Below are 18863 nucleotides of genomic sequence, written 5' to 3' on the forward strand. Positions count from 1 at the left end.
GGTCATGTATGTGTTTATCTTGTTTGTTTTCTAATATTCTACCTCTGAGCGAGACACAGAGCTGATCTCAGCTGCCAGGGAGTCGGAGAAGGAAGCCGACATCAGGTTCTTGGCTCCCTGGATGCTCAGGTTGATGATCTGGCCGTTTAACTCGTCGTTCTGATCCTTCAGGCTGCGGTTGTCCTGGAGAGGTGGAGGCAAATGAAACGCGTCAAAAAACATTGAAGGCCAGATGCTACATCATTCCTCCATGTCAAAACAGAACAGTGATAGAATGAGACAACATAACACGTGTAAAGAGGCATGGGACGATGGAACTTTACACTTATTTCTTTTCTCTCTATTAGATTGTTTTAACTGCGTCATATATTGTATAGAATCTGTTCTTTTTAACTTTTATGCACAAACCAAAGTAGCACTTTTAATGTCATTGTGCTTTGTACAATTAAATGACAATAAAGGCTTTCTATTCTATTCTTAGATTATATTACCTGTTTGAGTCGTCTGATCTCTTGCTCCAGCTCGGCCTCGCGGGTGCGGGTCTGGTACTCCTGCAGCCCGGCACCAGGCGTGCGCCCTCTCTTCGCTTCAGCCTCCAACTTGTACAGCTGTAGGTGCTCCAGCTGTTTACGTAGGTCTTCAATAAGCTGTGGCAGAGACACGCAAGGGGACGTCAGTGGGTTGAGTCATTAGGAATCATAGAGTGAGGTGTAAAGGGCATAAGCACAGTCACTGTGTAACTAGACAATATTTGAATATTTTTTCCAGCACATTGTTTATTATGCAAATGGAGAACCAGCTCAACCTCTTGCGTGCACTCCTTCTCCTTGTGGCTCTGGTGGCGCTCGTGGCTCAGCTTGTCTGCCATCTTTCTGCGGGACTCCGTCTCCTCTTGCAGTCTGTCGGACATGGCTTCCGTCTCATCCTGTAGCTTCCTCTTCTCCTGGAAAAACAAAGAAGGTGAGGATGATGAGGAACTGTAGTAGGAGCCTAAAATAAAGAGAAACCATGAGATGAGATATTACTGCACTTACCTCCTCTAGTCTCTCAATGTTTGCTCGTAGACAAGGAACACAGGACCGAAGCTCACTGTTCTCCTCATCCAGCTGTTGCAGCCTAAAATACAGAAACACAAATCTTAGCTACAGTGCAACTTCTAAAATATCTGATTCCCTTTGTTAAAGGTTGACAATATTCCCCCCAAAAAACAGCTTAGGATCAGTGGCAGGTAATTGCCAGAGGGTGGCAGTATGGAGGCCTTACTCCTCCAACAACCAGTTAGTCGAGCTCTGGCATCACAATCAACAAATGGGTTTTCAAGGCAGCATTAAATCAAACGCATCAACAAGCAAAACCTAAACACATTTCTAGTGTTTTAAAAACGTCAAAATGGCTGATAATGACAGGATTGTTTTTTATGGTATTGATACATAAGGGACAGAATTGTATTTAATAAACCAGGTGGCACAGGCAAAGAACATTAATCGATAATATTACAATTAATACATTTATGTTTAGAATTTTTGCTTTGCCTCTAAAAATATTGTGCAAACATTCAGAAAGTCTCTCGAGTCCCCACCTGGCCTGCAGGTTTTCCTCCTCCAGCCCTCCTTCCCTCTCCAGCTTGCTCAGCGCCTCCTTGTGGCGACGGGTCTCTTGCTGTAGCTGCTCGTCCGCATGGACCTCCTGCTCCTTCAGTTGCTCCTCCAGGGCGTTGGCCCGGTGCACTAGATGAAGGTTCTCCTGGCGCAGCCGCGTGTGCTGCTCCCCCGAGGCCTCCGACTCCTTCTCCAGCTCGGCCACTCGACGCTCGAGGAGGAGCACCTGGGAAAGGTAGACGTGTCATGGTTAGCGAAAGACAAATGAAAAGATGTTGTTAGGGTTCTCAACTACAACGTGTTGCAGCCAATGTGAAATGATCCTCCTGCCTTTAACAGGTGAAAACTGTATGAACTTTGTCACCTTGTCTGTGATGTCATTGTCAGCGAGCTCCAGGATGTCCCGCGTTAAGTCGCTCATGGTGTCCAGAGTCATGGAGCTGTTCTGGAGGAGATTTCTGTAAGAGATAGAAAATAAACACTTAACTCCCTTGAGCCAGTTCACATTTGATAAACTGTGGGTTTCTCATTCCATTCAGATTTTATTCAAAGTATTCATATCATGAGTATGACTGGAATCAGACCAATTGTTTATTTTACCTTGCTACTTTCTTGCTGGACAGCCTCTTACCAGCACTGGATGGGGGGAAAAGAACAGGAAAGATGGTCAGGAAGAGAAAAAGGAAAGAGATACCATCTCCTGATGGTCCTCTTATCCACCCACAGCCCCCCTCTCGTGCTGGGTACTAGATTTATGACAAAACATCTGCTACAAAATGTTCACATCACAGCAATCTAACACACAACGTCTGATCTAGGATTAGTTTGACCTGTAACAGATTAAATCATAGAAACTTCGAAAACTGTATCTCAATTTGGTGTTTGATAGATTTCCATATTTTTTTTATTTAGTTATCTCATATTTTAAAGTTCTGATGTGACCTATGCCCTCTCTCAGATTTACAAAAGGTGGTTAACGATGAAATCGGATTTCACAGTTAATAACATTCAGAAATGCAGCTAATGGTCAATAATCCAAGATCAGCAATTTTTTTTTTTTTTTTACAGCTTTACTCCACTACAAGCTGGCAACTTAGATAAAGTATGAAGGGAATGAAGTGAAGAACCAAAAATACCTACATTACTCACCTGGGATACCCATAATTTATTATTTCTAAATCGTCATTCAAACTAACTAACAGGTATAAATATTCTATTCATCTTAATTATCTATGAGTTTCTAATCACAATTTATAAAAATGAAAACGATGGGAAGGAAAGCACCATCCATCATGAAAAAGGTGCAAAGTAGCCACTGAAATTCCTTAGGTGAATTTTTCCATCAATAAATGCTAAATGCTAACAATGCAAAAACAGGATGCGAACAGTGTGATGTATGAAGGGCCTAAAACAACCCACAAAATACACCACAATGTGATTGTGTGAGAATGTCCAGTCCATAACAAAACACACACCATGTTGTTGCTACTTCAACATGCACGCATGATGAGAGCACGTCTATTGAGCACTGCAAACACATTCACACAGGTTGGAATGGTTGCGGGTTGTGAATGATTTGTTACCTAGTCATCTCTAGGAAATTGAGGCGGGTGGAGAGGTCCTCCAGACGACTTATTTGTTTGTGACACTGGCTACAGAAAAAGTCCAGCGCTTCCTCCCTGAGGAAGCTCTGAAAGCAGTCAGGGAGAGGAGCAGGTGCGCTGGAGAAGAGGAAACAAGGAGGAAGAGGAGGAGGAAGTGGTGAGTGGCGGGCAAGAAGGTGAGAGAGGTGTTGGGGGGGGGGTGCACTGAGGTGGGAAAGGACACCTCTGAGGTCCTGGTCACACCTGGTCTTAACATCGCTCTTAGGTGATTCGTTGAGAAGTGGGAGGCTCCAAGTTTCGGTTTAGTCTCACTTCACCGCTCCATGTGCAATTAAACACGTACGTCATTCGAACTAACAAATGATATTTTTAGCCAGTCTGACTATCCAGATAGATCCATTGTCAATGTGTTTGTGTGAGTGTGAGAGGGAGAGAGAGCAGCGCCAGGAGTGGCTGAGGGAATCAATGGGCTGGGCGCAGCTTTTACAATTAAATTATATTTTACTCCTTTGAAAATAAACTAGGGCAGTGTCCATTGTACACACGTCTGTTTGTAATGTGTGGTTTGCTTGGCCTGTGTTAATTCTAGCTGTAGCTTTTTTCTGAAACTTAAAAAAACCGACCTGCTGTAATTGAGCAGAGCCGGCTACGTGACTCAGTCCACAGAACCCTGAAGCTGCGCCACAGCTGCTGCACAAAGAGCTGCTGACCCGTTTATTCAAAGTTCAGTGAAGCTCGACTGAGTTTGCAGAACCCAGAACGGGAGAGTCAGTCGTCGATGCAGTTGTCGTGAACAAGCTGTCATTGCAACAACGTCACTTATATTGATGAGTTCCAGCCTCCGCAGCTACAGAGCGCTGTTTATTCAAAGTTTATTAATATCGAGCGTATCGTGTGTCCAAATCGCTCCAAATTCAACACTGCACTTCCCTGGGACAAGGATGAATGTATAATTCAAGTTGTGGCGATGAGTGTTGATACTCTGCAGTAGTCTCAAATAAATCAGTTTATGTGAATAGCTGAGAGGTGTAAAACTACTTCTGGTTCATTATGAAACTGTAGCGAGTTGGAGGATGTCAGATGAGTGGGTGCTTCTTCTTACGTGGTCCAGGATGCATTTGCCCACAGTGAAATGCGTCAAACACCACTTCTGAGTGATGGGATCTCAAATGCAGCCTCAGTGCGTTCACATCTGTATTTCGAGCTGTCCACTTATGATCGGATCACCTGAGACCGTTGTTAGTACCAGAGCCTGAAGATGCGGGGAGTGTTAGTGAAATCCACAGCAGAGTTGGAAAGAATAAAGTGTGAAGGCTTCGCTGGGAGGGAGACGTGAAACAGACTGTGCAGTGTGGTTGTGATGTGATTTCAGGAAAGTGTCAGGAAACAAAACATCCTGGAAGGAATGTGTTGAGCTCGTCTAAGCTGATAAGATGTTTTCCCCCTGCTGCCAAACAGTCTCGTTTATTTAACCTTGGCGAGAGCTCAGATAACCAACAGAATGCTCACTATTTCATTTAATATGTACATGTATAAAAATAACTAATATAAAACCAAACTGCTTATGTCATTGTTGGGAGTTTGTACCCTCTCCTCACACCACCTCTACCAGCTGCTTGCTCATTCAGGAAGGGGGTCAGGTCTGAATTATGCAACAAACTGGCATCGTGTTTTGTCTTAGTCAGCAGAAACCATGCGTTACATGGCAGACATTGAGCGAGTGTCACTCGATGGTCATAAGCACTGTTGTAAGGAGACATTTTATACCGACAGCCTGGGGAATGACTGCTAAAGAAAGGCTGCAGCGATGTGTGTCTGTGCAGAAGAGAGGCAGCCTTCATGTGTGTGCGCTCACGCCGTTATATGTAGATGGGTAAATGAGCGGGTGTGTGTAGGCTGCGCTGCCACATGAGCCAACAGCGGCTCGAAACCGTGACGCATTCACACCGAGTGGGTGAATTTCGTGGGAGGCAAGTTTTTTTGTATGTTGTTTTTTTTAATTTAACAAGTGAAAAGATTCCTGCTCAACTTGTATGAGATGTAATCCATCAAATACAGCTTCAACTTTTTTATAAATATATAAAACATTAAATGACATAATAATTTAAGGAATTGTACCTCGGCGTCCTTTTAATAATTTGTGACATACGAAAAAACTTACATGTGATGATCATTGAAGTTAATATCCAAACATTATATTACATATAATCAAGTAGTTTTTGCTATGTTAACCTTCCTGTCATTTTAATAGTGACTCCTACAAAACAGTAGGTACAAACTTAAGGATTTTATTTCAATGATCAGCTCATTTCCATATTGTCAATGGGCTAAAAAAAAAGTACTTGTATTTAAAGTACTTCCTGGCAAGAGAATCACAGAAATATCACCCAAGTGGGAATTATGAATTATCCGGCTTAGAGTCTTAGAAGAAAGCAGAGGAGGAGGAGGGAGGAAAAAGGTGACTGGGAAAAAGGGCTTCACCACAAATGAACTGTGCTGTAAAAGAGGAGTGTGTTCGCTGTATTTTGGTGTTTGACAGACAACCCGTATCTGTACTGCCGCAGCTCAAAGGCTGAGTTAAAATTACCCTTGAGGTTTGAACTCAACGCAACAAAACATCTTCTGCCTGTCTCAGAACTCTCTGGTAACAGATTCCACCCATCAAACATTTACTCTTACACAGTTTTAGAACAGAGTTTCTCAATATCTACATTTTCATTATATCATTGCAACAGTTAGAGTAAGCCTGCAAAAATGGAGATTGTATCTCGCCCTTCACCAAGAAAGGGAGGCAGACAGGGGTGGGAAGGCCGTCTCCAGATAGCTCTTTCAAAGTGTGACCTCAGTGTCTTCGTTCAAAGAGGAACATTTTCTCTGTAGAACGTACTGGGAGGCATTTGGGGCCTGGACAATGCAGCTGCTAATGTGTCTGTGTCAAGTCTCTTATCAGGAAGGGTGGATGAAAAGAAAGTTTGTGATTTCAGAGTGTGGTGTTCATTTCATTAATGTTCGCGTCAAATAAATGACCTTTGGGCTGAATAGTATTGAAGGACAAAGCATCTGATTAGAAATGTCATTATTCATCACATCTTGACCCTGTGTAGAGAAGTCGGGCTCGTACCTGGGAGACAGAAGTGAGGAGCCATTGACCTGCTCCAGGGGCTGCGCGAGAGGCGAGTCACATTCCCCCTCGGTCCCCTCCACGCTGCTCTCCAGTAGCAGCTCTGAGGTATTGCTTTCACCGAAGTCCTCAAAGTGCTCCTCCTCTCCACTGATGACCGTCACTACGGAGTGGTTATGATGCTCAGAGTTAAGGGAAAACCTGAGGGACAAACAAGAATGGATTACTGCGTTAGTGTGTGTCTGTGTTCACTTTTGTATACAACAACAGTGTATTTAACTTTATGTCCGAGCTAAAAAAAAAAAAAAAATCAAAAAAAAGGAAACTGCGACAGGTTTAGAAGAGATAAAAATGGACGACCAACTGGGTATACACAGACACAGAACCATCCATTAAAAAAACCCACAACGTTACCCAAACCAAACAAGTCTCATCTTCTCACTCCATTTACAAAAATATGCACATGTTGCAGTTTTGGAGCTTTAGAAACAACGATTGTAGCAAGCTGTAAAAAGGCTGGTTGATGGTTGGGGTGTTTGAACCAGAATCCAGGAAATGACTGGAGCCAACTGTAAATCCCACAACTATAATTAATCCTCCCCCCAGGAAGACCTAGTATCTGGACAAGTTCAATGATCACTTGTCTTCAGAGGTAATCTGTTAATTCACATTAATCCCAAAGGCTGCTTTGGGAAACAAAATGGCCTGTGCCCCGCTGGTAAGGCAATACCACGACTGACGGTGCTGGGAGGTAGGGCCATGACTTCAGCTTGCATAACTGGCTGGTTATCTTACACAACTGAACAGAAAGCTGTCGGGTGAATGTGGAAGTCTTTGGTGGGAAATTGATAGAGCAACAAAAGCTTCAACGCCTTGATCTTCATTTAACAGGAAAACTACACTTTCCTGCCGGCCAACAGGAAATACTAGTTGACTTCAGCACACACAGGATGAGGATGTTAAAATCAGCAGAAAAGTTTGCTTTCTCAGCACACCATGATGAATCCCGTGTTTGTTTACAAGAAAGAACACCATCCATCTGTCTGAAGCTAAACCATTGCTTTAATTTACACTGTGAAAACACAATATCCCAAAACGTTACACAAAAATAAGCAGACTCAAATCTTTCCTAAACAACATTGCAGTTTCAGCTGCAGTCATGCCCTGAACAAACATTAGCCTGAACTGGCTGAAGCCATGTGTTGAAGCCACTTACCCTTTACCCTGGCTCTTACAACTTGGCCCCATGTTGAGGTCTCCCACACAAATGGCCGGAGAAGAGCGAGAACGCATCTTTGAACGGCCTCCGCTGCCCTGGCCTGAAAGCCGTGGAGCAACTGGAGTCAAAACCCCAGACAACCAGAGTGGAATCCTGAAGTTTCACAGGTTACACCAATTGAAAAACAAAAACGACACTCTCCCGAGCCTGCTCTTTAAAAAACAAACAAAAAAACAGCCAAGTCTGTGGTCCTAATGAGCTGCCAATCTGCAGTGCCACATGACTGGAGGTGCATTGACCCAGAAGACTCAAGGCAGGTACCACAGAGGGTTGACTGTGAGTGGGTTAATCAGATTTGAGGCTAAGCAACGGCCAACAGACAGTCCTGCTGACCTTCCAAGGACCAAATGTGTGCGGGCACACAGGGGTAGGACAGATGAGGGTGGGGGAGGCTAATCCTGTTAGATTCTTAATCCCTAGTCCAGTACTTATTCTCCTACTCTGACTATGTCTTATGTGGCTCCAGGTTTCATTTAGCTAACCATGCTGCAAAACAACAACCTTTTTTTTAACATTTACTTGCACTCAATGTTGAATCAGTCTAAATATTAGAGCCCGACTAATATGGATTTTTGGAGGGAGAAGCAGACGATGATATAGGGAGTAAAACATTTCTGATACCATTATATCTGCAGATATACATACGTACAAGGACTCCAAAGATTTCGATATCAAAGAAATGTAATTTAGGCTTGATATTTTATAATTTAACCATAAACTAACCATATAAAAAATCTTTTAATCTTTTCTGCACCATTTACTCTGTAAAATAAAACATTTTAAAAACGTAAACACTGATACAATTGTATTGGTCGGGCTCTCTTAAACAGCATAGTGTTTTAGACCTGAAAATTGAAATGATTTAATTTAACGTTTCTAGCTGGAGAAACATGACCATCATTTTTATATGAACGTGACTCTATTCACAGATGGACAAGATACTCACTGGCAGATAAGGTCAGTGACAAAACACTGTGCTTCCATTCTAGTAGGTGAGTCAGCATGAGATGTGCAACTGAGTCGAAGGGAGACAAACAGATCAGCCCTTTTCCAAAGAGCAGAGAAAGGGAAGAACAACAACAAAAAAAGAGCTAACTCAACACTTCCTGGAATTCAGTAATGGAATGGGAAGTTCCAAACACATCCATGTCAGGCAGACTGCTCCGATCCGTCATCGAGCTGGACAGACGGGTCACACAGTCAGCAGATAAAGTCTCACTGTTCTGCATTTCCTCCCTTGTGTTTGCCCTACATGCTATGTCAACAAGAACACTCTTCATCTGGAGCAGTTGCCCGACTTTAGAACAAATTGCTCAAACTGCAAAGGCCCACAGTAGAGTGCATACCCCCCACCAAGGCCAGACAGACAACTTGAATTCAATAAAGCTGCATCAATCCAACTGCACACACTCGTAGATATCGTTCCCCTAAATATGGCAGATTCGTTAAATCAAGATCCATAAATTGTTTCCTGGGCAAACTATGAAAATCTGGAAAAATGCCCTCTTGCCCAAAATCCTGGATCCACCCCCTGATCCTGATGCGCACCCAAACTTAATGGGTTCTTCTCTGACCATTCTGATAAGTTCTGTGGAACTGCATTCAGTTATTTTAGTAAAATCTTGCCAACAAGCAAACAAACATAAAAACCGACAAACCAACAAACAAAGGGACAGTGGTGTAAACATATCCTCATTGGAAGAGGTTTCTCTGTTTGTTACTGGCCTCAACACTTTGCTCATCATTCCACTTATTGGAAAACAAACAGTTAACAAAGATCGTACTGTGTCTTTCACCATGTATTTAAAATTCCAGTGTATCTACAGTATATTTTCCAAAACAGACAATACTAAAGCAACATTTTCTCAGCACTGTAGCAGTAATAAAATGATGATTTGGAAAAATAAATTTTTAAACAGCTCAATTCTTGCCCTTCTGTTTACCCTTGAGACCGTAACTATAACCAAAACCGGCTGTTCACTCAGTCCATGATCACGTCTATGAGGGTAATTCTAACTTATCAAAATATACATGTACAGTCCTTATTCAAGTCAGTATGAATAAAATCTAACACTCCACCAAATCCATTCAAACCCTTAAATCCAGTTCATTATTGATTAACTGCCTACAAATATGCGACACATTCCCACTTACATGGGCAATTGTGCGTCAGTAAAAAACACTCATCACACCAGCATAGTTGTAACTTCAAGACGGTAATTCTGATTTAAAAAAGGATAACTGGGCTTTATTCCAAAACAAAGAAACAAAAAACAAGACAAAACTTTCTAAAAAGCCTATCATGCTGTTCATTTCATGCAAAGTGAGAATGGAACACATTCAAAATATTTCCGCCGCTGTGATTATTAGCAGCTGAGACCACAACCTGATGATTCAGGGAGGATGAGCAGATCTCAGCTACTTTTCAGCCGATACAAAAGATCATCCACTTGGAAATACCCACAGTAGTGAGGAATGGTGGAAGGACTTTGTGTTCAAGGATTCTCGTGTTTTTGAGCTGTGCACATTTCAAGTTATGTCTGAGTGAGCATCCCTTGTACAACTGCAGAAAAAACAGAAACAGTGAATGTCCCCGCTGACTGTGTGAAATGTTACCTCAAACTGTGACACCGAGCTGTGTACGAGTATATAATAGAATCATTATAAAACACTGTCTGCCTTACTTTCTACACACTATCAGAAGAATTCAACACTGTGGGTCAGTAACGTTATAGCTGTCTATTGCTCCTGTTTAATCTGCCTGTCTGCTGACCCAAATAGAACCCGAGTGATCAAGCACAAGATTCACAAAACCATGTGATCTGTGTGGAAGGCCAACGCAGGGCAACACAAGGGCTAACCATTCGCGGGAGATTTGACGCACATTTATTTTAAATTCTGTGGCCAGCAACGATTTCCAACAGCATTACGACCTTGATCTGGTTCACATGACCGGTGGATTACAATTAATGACGTAGGATGGGGGTCAATCAGGGTCCCAGACAGCCTCCTCATGGCCACAGAGTAGACGAAGCACATGTCCAAGGAAATAGGAGTATTTGCTAATACCGACACGGTGTGTATGGCTGAGGGTGTAATTTATACCAACCTATTTCTGCTGTCTTCGGGGTCGTGCAGCGTGGCCTCGATGCCGCTGTCCGTCTCCACATCTTCATGCATCTCAGGGGGTACGAGGGCCCCCGTGTCCTCATCAGTGAAGGTCTCGCACTCACTGTACGTGCTCTCCGAGCCCAGATATGCACTGTCTGTCACCTCATTTTGCTGCAGAAACAGAACAAGATTAAGTGGAGAGAAGACGCTATAGATTCTGAATTATCAGATTAAAAAGAATAACATGGCTTTAGAAACCAACACTGCACAAACACAGAAGTAGTGTTCATTATAAATACAAACAAGATTATGAACTTCTTTCAACAACGTCTACAGAATATGTTTAAATATCATTAGGTGGATTATTTTGCATTTATGGGACAAATACAAAGCTGACCTAACAAACCTATAGTTTGGTAAAAGACAGTGAAACACAGGAGCCATTTGAAAGATGGTCCGTTATGAGCAGCCAGTCATGATGCCAATATCACCAACAGCCAAACAACGCATAAAATGACTTCAGAGACAATCTGCTGTGATTCAGATGGCTGATCCAAGCAAAACCTGCTGCATCAACACCTCTAAGCAACAAGTTCAATTAAAATAAGCACTAAAAACCAAATGTTCAGTCTGAATTGTGCCAAAAAACACATCTGAAGCAACTAGAGACACATAATCAGGTATCAGAGCTATAGAGCAGCAATAAAAGAGGTGAGTCATATTGGCAGGCATAACGTACCATTAGAAATGAAGCATCAGGATTCCCAAGGCCCAGAGGGCTATCCACCATGTCAAGAACCATTCTGTGCGTCTGGTCTCACTGACAGGAAAGCTGGCCTGCCATGAGAACCTCCTAATAACTCACTACTACTGCTTCCTCACTTTTGCTCTCAGAGTGAGAGAGTTGGAGAAAGAGAGAGCGAGAGAGAGCGCGTGTATGTTGGAAAAATGGAAAATCCTGCAACACGTCGTTGTGCTCCACTGGGTGGTCAGAGGGGTGGAGACAGACACAAAGTCCAAAGAGTAACAAGAAGTCAGCTGTAATGCTCAATCAACTACTGCCAGCCTTTAGCCCCCCAGAGTTAACACAGCACACAATCAGCTGAGTAACGGTTTAATCTTTCCTGGCTCCTGGGAGCTTCATTTCCCCTGCCCAGTGTGACTGGATAAATCTTTAAGCCATGTTGACATATCTCAGGGTGCACAACCTACAAGGGCTACACTGTACATCGCAACAACCTGCCGCGACTGTTTGACTGTGTGCCAACAGAAAACGAATGTGCTCTTGTGTTGTAAAACTGGAGCACATGTTTCTGTCTGGAACATCAACAACAAAACAGGTTTTTATAACTGGAAATGCCACGATTGCTGCTGTAAGATTTCTATTTAAAAATTCAAACCGGAGGTGAAATGTGACCTTCAGAAACTGAAGAAAATATTTAGTGAGGCTGAAATGGGGCACATGGGGCATCGCTTGCTTGCTCTTATGCCATGCATCAGCTCCACAGCCTTACCTTGCCTGTTTTGAAAGCAAACACGGCTCGAACAGCAGAACCATTGACAGAGAGGAACCCTTTTCTGCCAGGAACCCGAGGGAAAAACAAGGCAATGGACACAGGTGTGGCAGCTACTTCAAACATGCACAAACTTCCCCTAAAATTCCACTTTCAAGGTTTCCAGTAAACAGCAGCTACAGAAAATGTAGAAAATATTTTAAGGCTGGGTACGTCACACTGATATATTTTTCTCTCTCTCTACTTCTTATTTTTGTGTTTAATTTTCAGATACATCTGTTTTTATCGTAACTGCATATATGACTAAATATTGAGGTACACTTAATATGTAAATAAGAGACCTTATCAATATAAAAAGCAAACTGTAAGGAACAAATCCTTAGTTAAGGAACCTAACCAAAATATGCAGTTTATCAAAGGGTAACATGTAAACAAACATTAACAAAGGATTTGTAGTTGAGCATTAGTCTTACACTTATAAAAAACCTTGTCTCAACCTATTTTTGAAATGAATCCCACATCATTTACAGGAGAAGAAGATCTAGATTTTGATTCACTAATTCGGAAACATGTGATTTAATAAATAGATTTAACGCCTACTATAATGCCTATCATATGAATCTTCATACACAACTTTAAGGTGCTTTATCAATTATAATATAAGAAAGGTACATTTTTCAAGTCAAACACCTTGTAAAAAAAGGCTTCCTTCATGTGCTGCCCAAGTTATCCATTTGCACCAAGTACATAGACCTGCATTGGTCAACTAAACCAAGAGAGGGTGCTAATACAGTACAATACAGAGCACTGGGCAGCAGTGCTTAAATTGCACACAATAGCAGAAACGATTCAGTTTTGCAGAGGCCAGCAACAATGATGGTTAAATATACAAGTTGCGTGCACAAGAGGAGACAGGAATTCCACATATGCTAACCACAACTGTAAAAACAAAAGTCCACATACACACACACGCGTAAAAAACCTAGCACATTCCAGCTGATCCAATATTTGTCAAAGGATACTCAAAGACCTAGCGTGCCAGATGCTATTTAGTATCAGCCAAACCAGGGTGTTCGGTTGGTGGAACATCCACAGAGTGGTAATGATAGCTCTGCAAGCCACTCGCTGAATTACAGTGGGAAGAGTGAGAGTGCACGTGGAGTTCAGCGTGTAACCTTCACACTGGGCTGTTGTGTGCACCAGTAGGAGCTGAACACAAAACAACTGGACCACATACACAACGAAAGGGGGGGGGCTCAGCCTCCTGAGTGGCACCTCACCTCATCATATTCCTCTGGACAGCCCACAGCTCCATCGCCTGGACTGTAGTTTACATTGTAGAGCTGTGGCTCTGGACCTGCAGATATGAGAGCGAAAAAACTGGTTTAATGTCAACAAACACAAAGTCAAACAGCAAAGGAGACTCGAAAAACACAAGGTTGGTGTGTGCAATGTCTATGCAAACAATATAAATTGAAGAGTGCATTTAACTTTTTTTACGGTTACAGTTCCAGTATACCACGTGCATAGTATTCAAAATTATACAGTTCTCACATTCTTTTGCAAAGTATGCTAAGTTCATGTGAAGTTGTTCACAATAAACACAATCTTATGTTCACTTAGATTTCCCGAAAAATGGTTTGGTCAATTTAAATCCAGCTTTTTACATTTCCCCATGTATAGTACCAGTGTCCATGAACAAATAAACAGCCATGAGACATAATGAATTAGTTAAGGTGTCGCAGCGGGTTTATGAATCAACATCAATTGTGCAGGCAAAACTTGTCTTACATTTTCTACTTACATATGCGCCATCGTTTAAATAATAAACTCCAGTAATCAAGTACATAGTGCATGCTTGAAAATTCACACACATTTTTTTTAATCAAATTCGCATTTGTGCAATAAACTTGAGTTCCTGAGCATTCTTTTCTGCAATACATTACTGCATAATGTCACAGAAAACGTATTTTCTCCTATAATGTTAATTTAAATGTCTGCCAAACTCAAAGTAGGTCTATAATGGGACTAAGATGACTTCTCTTCACCATATTAACTGAGGTGCCGGTGAATCAGATCCAGCTGTGATCTGATTCAATAAAAATGTTATAAGTTAAAAACGGATGCCATGTTTAAGTATATTTTTCAAATTTATATTACATTTTCTTCACATAAAAAAAGATGTATTTGACCTCGATGGAAAAGAAAAGCCTTTTGTCTCTTTATTTTGGAGACAAATACTACTCCATTAACAGTGTAGAACACTACTCTTTGCCTCTAATGTGTTTACCTAAGTATGTAATCAGCACAATCAAGGATCTGTGTCCCAGGTGCCCTTCCGACATATTTACAGTCAGCAAGCTGCGCGTGATGTGACAGCAAACATTATGTAACTTTTACACTCTGCAATTCAAGGCCTTTAGAAAGTAACATTTGAGGGATATGGGCAAAATAAAACAATAAACAGGACAAGAAACCACCCATATACAATGTATGTGTCAAAACAGGCTTCCTTTGAAAGCAGCTACAAACGAGCAGTGTAACCTGAGACAGACCAACAAGATGGAGTCCCATCAGCCACTTCAACTCTTGTATCTAGTAAACAGAGCCGTGAATAGCACCCTAGTGAGAGAATGGAACACAAACTGTGGTCTCCAAAGCTGCCAGTAGACCCAAGGGTTTTTGTTCCCCTTGGTTTTATTTAACTCGTTGCTCTGGGACACACATTGGAAGCCATTTATGAGAAATGCCGGAGAAGCTGGCCTCTGTTAGAGCCACACACCTGCAGCCTCCCTGGCATACAGCACAAAGAGCAGAGGACATGCATTTTTCTAGACCAACTACTGTTTTTTGGTTCCAGACATACCAGAGCCACTACAGGGGACAAGGCATTTCCATAGCTGGCAGGCACGTCTTTATTAAAATGTACCCTTTCACGAGAAAATTATGCCAAAGTGAAACAAACAAGGAGAAGGTGGAGTGCGTTGAGTTCATATTGAAACTAGACACCGGCTTCTGAGCTGGTGGAAAAGGTTTTATACACTGATCACAGAGGAGGTGAAGGCAGAATGGTAAAGATAATGACGTGGACTAAGTGGATCGATAGCTCAGCTGACAGGAGTGTAAAAAAGTGTTGGCTGCTTTTATGAGCAGTAATTCTGTCAGCAGTTTGTGAGAGACTGAGTTACAGTGTTGGACTGATTTCCATCGATACGATTGGGAAATTAGCAGTAGGAAATTTATTTGCACAGAACACACTCTAGATGGGACAGTGACACACAGAGTGACACACAAATTGGACAATGATGCCAGGCAGGATCTGACCCATGGCCTTAATTAAGCATTAGGCAAAAAAGCCACCAAAAAACAAACAGACTTTGGTCTTATGACTACAAAACTACAATTAGTGTATAGTGTAGACATAAGAGATGTTCCTAAACAAATACCAGCATCAGACATGACTGATACTGCTGATAATGCCGAGTCTATAGGAGAGTATGTGAATCTATTTACCGATCTGATACTACATCTTTAAATTAAATTAGATTAACCCAGATAAAACTGCAATTTAGAAGTGATCTCCAGTAGTGTAGCTTTAAGCCGAGTTAGCAAAAATGTCAGCAATATTACACGTTGGAAATTCCCACAAGTACAATGTTGATGTGTACGGTATGTAAAACATGAGTTTCGAGCTATTACTTTTATTTAATGACATAACTAGAAACTAAATATGTTCTGTCATTTATTCTCTGTATGTATTTCAACCTGAGCAACGCCATACACCAATCAAACCAATCATCACTTATTTTAAGGGTTAGAAGCACACAACTTTTGAAAACATTGTATAAGTTATTATTTCTCTCATCGTAATCGTAATTGGGATGGGGAAAATGGTATCTGAACACATCGACTACAATTAATGCATAGTGAGGAGGATGTTAATTGACCAATTATTTCACATGGTCAATTCTGTGTAATAGGTTACAGAGCATGTACAGCATATAAATGAATCTTGTGTGACAAACTAGTAAATATTTGCCATTACATAGGTGCCATGTTTGTGTTTCATCGATCTGTCAACACACCGTTGTTGTGGTGACCAAAAGGAGAGAAACAGAAAGGATAGGGCAGAGAGAGGAGAGTAAATAATTGAAGTGAATAGGACTCTCCGTCCAAAACCCCATCCCTGTGCCACTGCTCCGAGAGCTCGCCAATCAGCCCACGTGTCTGTGCATCTCATGCTTTCCAGTGCATGACTTATTAATGGTCTGAGAAACTGGAGCTGAGCAACCCAGAAAGCCTCGGGTAAGAGTTTCACAAATCAATACACTGGGTGGATTGAGGCAAACATGCACTACTGCGGTGACATCACCACATCCTGTACAGTTTGTCAACACAGCCAGTGTGTGCTGTAAACTGCAGATCCATTGTGTAGCCTACACTAACTGTTGTGACCATAGAAAATTATCTAAATTCAAAGTCAATTCAAGAGTTGGATGAGACTGACAGTTGAGATTGGGCCTGAGGAAGCTGGTGAAAAAACTGAAGAGAGAGAAATAGTTATAGGCTTCCTTACAACTTGCAGCTGTTTTTAATAGCTTGCAAAGTGGAACAGGGGGGCAGCAAAATGGTTAAAGAATGAATAACAGCATATTGAGTCTAGTTACAAAGAATTAGGTCAGTCTTCATCTTTCCTTTCAAAATCCTTCACCTCAGCTGAGTGTTGAATGTGAACATACTGTGTTGACAACAATATTTGGCACCATGGGGAATGTAGCGATGGGGCCAGACGCTGGAGACTAAATGCAGGTGCAAGAATCTGCTTCTGAGGCAGTTTGAATTAGGTTAACGACAGGTGAGCTTCTATAAAAGGTTTTACAAATCATGAAATGAAGAATCTGCAGACAACAGTTCGATTGAGTCCACGAAAAGGTGACAAAGGGTCAAGAACAATAAATGGAGGAGGGCTCCTTACCAAGTGGGACATAGCTGGTTTGCATAAATGTAAAGTTTGGACACTCTTCCAGTGCAAATGGGTGCATGATGATTTACCTCCGTTGCTTATTGCTGAAATCCCCCGGTGAAAGTCTTCAAAGCTGATCACCCCAAGACCACTGGGATCCAAAAACTTGGTCAAATCCTTCACCTGGAAGATAAAAGAAACGCAACATTCACATCCAATTAAATCAAAGCAAGAGGAAAAAATAGGTTTCCTAGAAGATGTAATGAATGATGCAATGGGAAGTCTTCCACGCAGCGGGGCAAATGACTTCGCTGCAACGTTTGCATACTGACTCCAGTGGAAAAGCAAACCGCGGACAGGGGAACGAAGCAGCATTTAATGTAAGCGTAAACCACAAGGAACTACTGAGAACTAAGTCTTACAGTGACTTCATTCACATGATGGTTCAACTGCAGAACATAAACTTCAAGGATATTTTGATTAAAGAAGTCACCAATAAAAACACATCTGACCTCTTGAGGAAAACAGCTTTTGCAGATGTCAAGTGTTTCTGACTTTATTGGATGCAGGGCAATAGTGTGTTTACAAGGATGTTAAAGCTTAGTCAGGGTACTATAGACTTTGTGTGATATGACAACCATAAGAAAAACAAGAGAAATGTTATAGAGATTCTGGGTTACGTAAGTGCACCTACATGTAGTATATTGCTACAGTCCTGGCAGTAACCTGGAAACAAGGGAATAAGTGAGTAACAACATGATCCAGGGAATAAAAAAATATCAACAATGCACCTTGGATCAACTTTATTATTTTATTGAGAATTGGCTCTTAATGGATGTGAAATTAGAACTAATCTGATCTGTACTCAGAGAGCCTTCACCTGTGTGGATTCATTGGCATATTTGACCCGTTAATGCTTACTGAAGCACATTTTCCACTGGTGAACCAACTCATCAACACCCACCAACATCTGGCTTTTGTCTGCAATGGGAAAGGCTTCAATTGGTATTGACTCCAGGGTTGAAGGACTCTTCAGTAGGCACGGATCTTAATCGACTCTGGCTCTGAACTGCAGTGATGCAAGGTGAATGCTCTAACTTGGCCAGACAGTCAACAGGTTTACAAAACCTGCACGTACCTGCTTATTTTGATGTCAAAGAGGTACAAATAGTTAGCCGTGATCCAGAGACCTAACCTAGGAAACGTTAGATATGTGGGGGCATCTACATAATTGTTGGTGGCGCCAAGCAATAAAAACCTATTTACACAAATAATACCCCAAGTCAAAGGTTGTCCATCCCAAAATTACACTAAGCCATAATTTCAGGCGTGTATCACTGACAAAATTGGCTGGGAGGGAGCCTGAGAGCATGTGGGGTGAGGTTTCTGTGGTTTCAGCCCACTTATTCCTTGAGAAAGTAAGCTCACAATGCAAACATGGTCATTTGACAGAAATGTTCATTGTGTGTGTGTGCGCACTGTGCGGCCTCTCTATTCTACAGTTTTTTTTATATCAGTTACACATAAAAACAAGTTGATCTGCTTAGCAACACTGAGCTCCATCTCAAGAGGGCTGAGAGGGCTGAAACTCCTAATGCTCATTCTGAAAACCCCTGTGACTTATGATCTGGGTTTTGGTGAGATAAACCCAGCTGTATTTAGTGAGAGGTGGG

At 41.8% G+C, this 18863-nt stretch overlaps 1 protein-coding gene across 1 annotated transcript in view; it reads right to left on the reverse strand.

Moving 5' to 3' along the window:
- rab11fip3 (RAB11 family interacting protein 3 (class II)) overlaps positions 1–18863 on the reverse strand; it is a 30738-nt gene that overhangs the window by 3816 nt on the left and 8059 nt on the right. The window contains exons 2-12 of the mRNA XM_053413555.1: positions 17280–17373; positions 13508–13584; positions 10712–10884; positions 6324–6524; positions 2199–2234; positions 1963–2056; positions 1580–1824; positions 1035–1116; positions 806–943; positions 492–647; positions 43–183 (exon numbers count right to left, since the gene is read on the reverse strand). Coding sequence (XP_053269530.1) covers positions 43–183; positions 492–647; positions 806–943; positions 1035–1116; positions 1580–1824; positions 1963–2056; positions 2199–2234; positions 6324–6524; positions 10712–10884; positions 13508–13584; positions 17280–17373 — 1437 coding nt within the window. The remainder of the gene's footprint in view (positions 1–42; positions 184–491; positions 648–805; positions 944–1034; positions 1117–1579; positions 1825–1962; positions 2057–2198; positions 2235–6323; positions 6525–10711; positions 10885–13507; positions 13585–17279; positions 17374–18863) is intronic.

Source organism: Pleuronectes platessa, chromosome 21 (genome assembly GCF_947347685.1).
Source record: "Pleuronectes platessa chromosome 21, fPlePla1.1, whole genome shotgun sequence".
In the NCBI taxonomy this organism is placed as follows: domain Eukaryota; kingdom Metazoa; phylum Chordata; class Actinopteri; order Pleuronectiformes; family Pleuronectidae; genus Pleuronectes; species Pleuronectes platessa.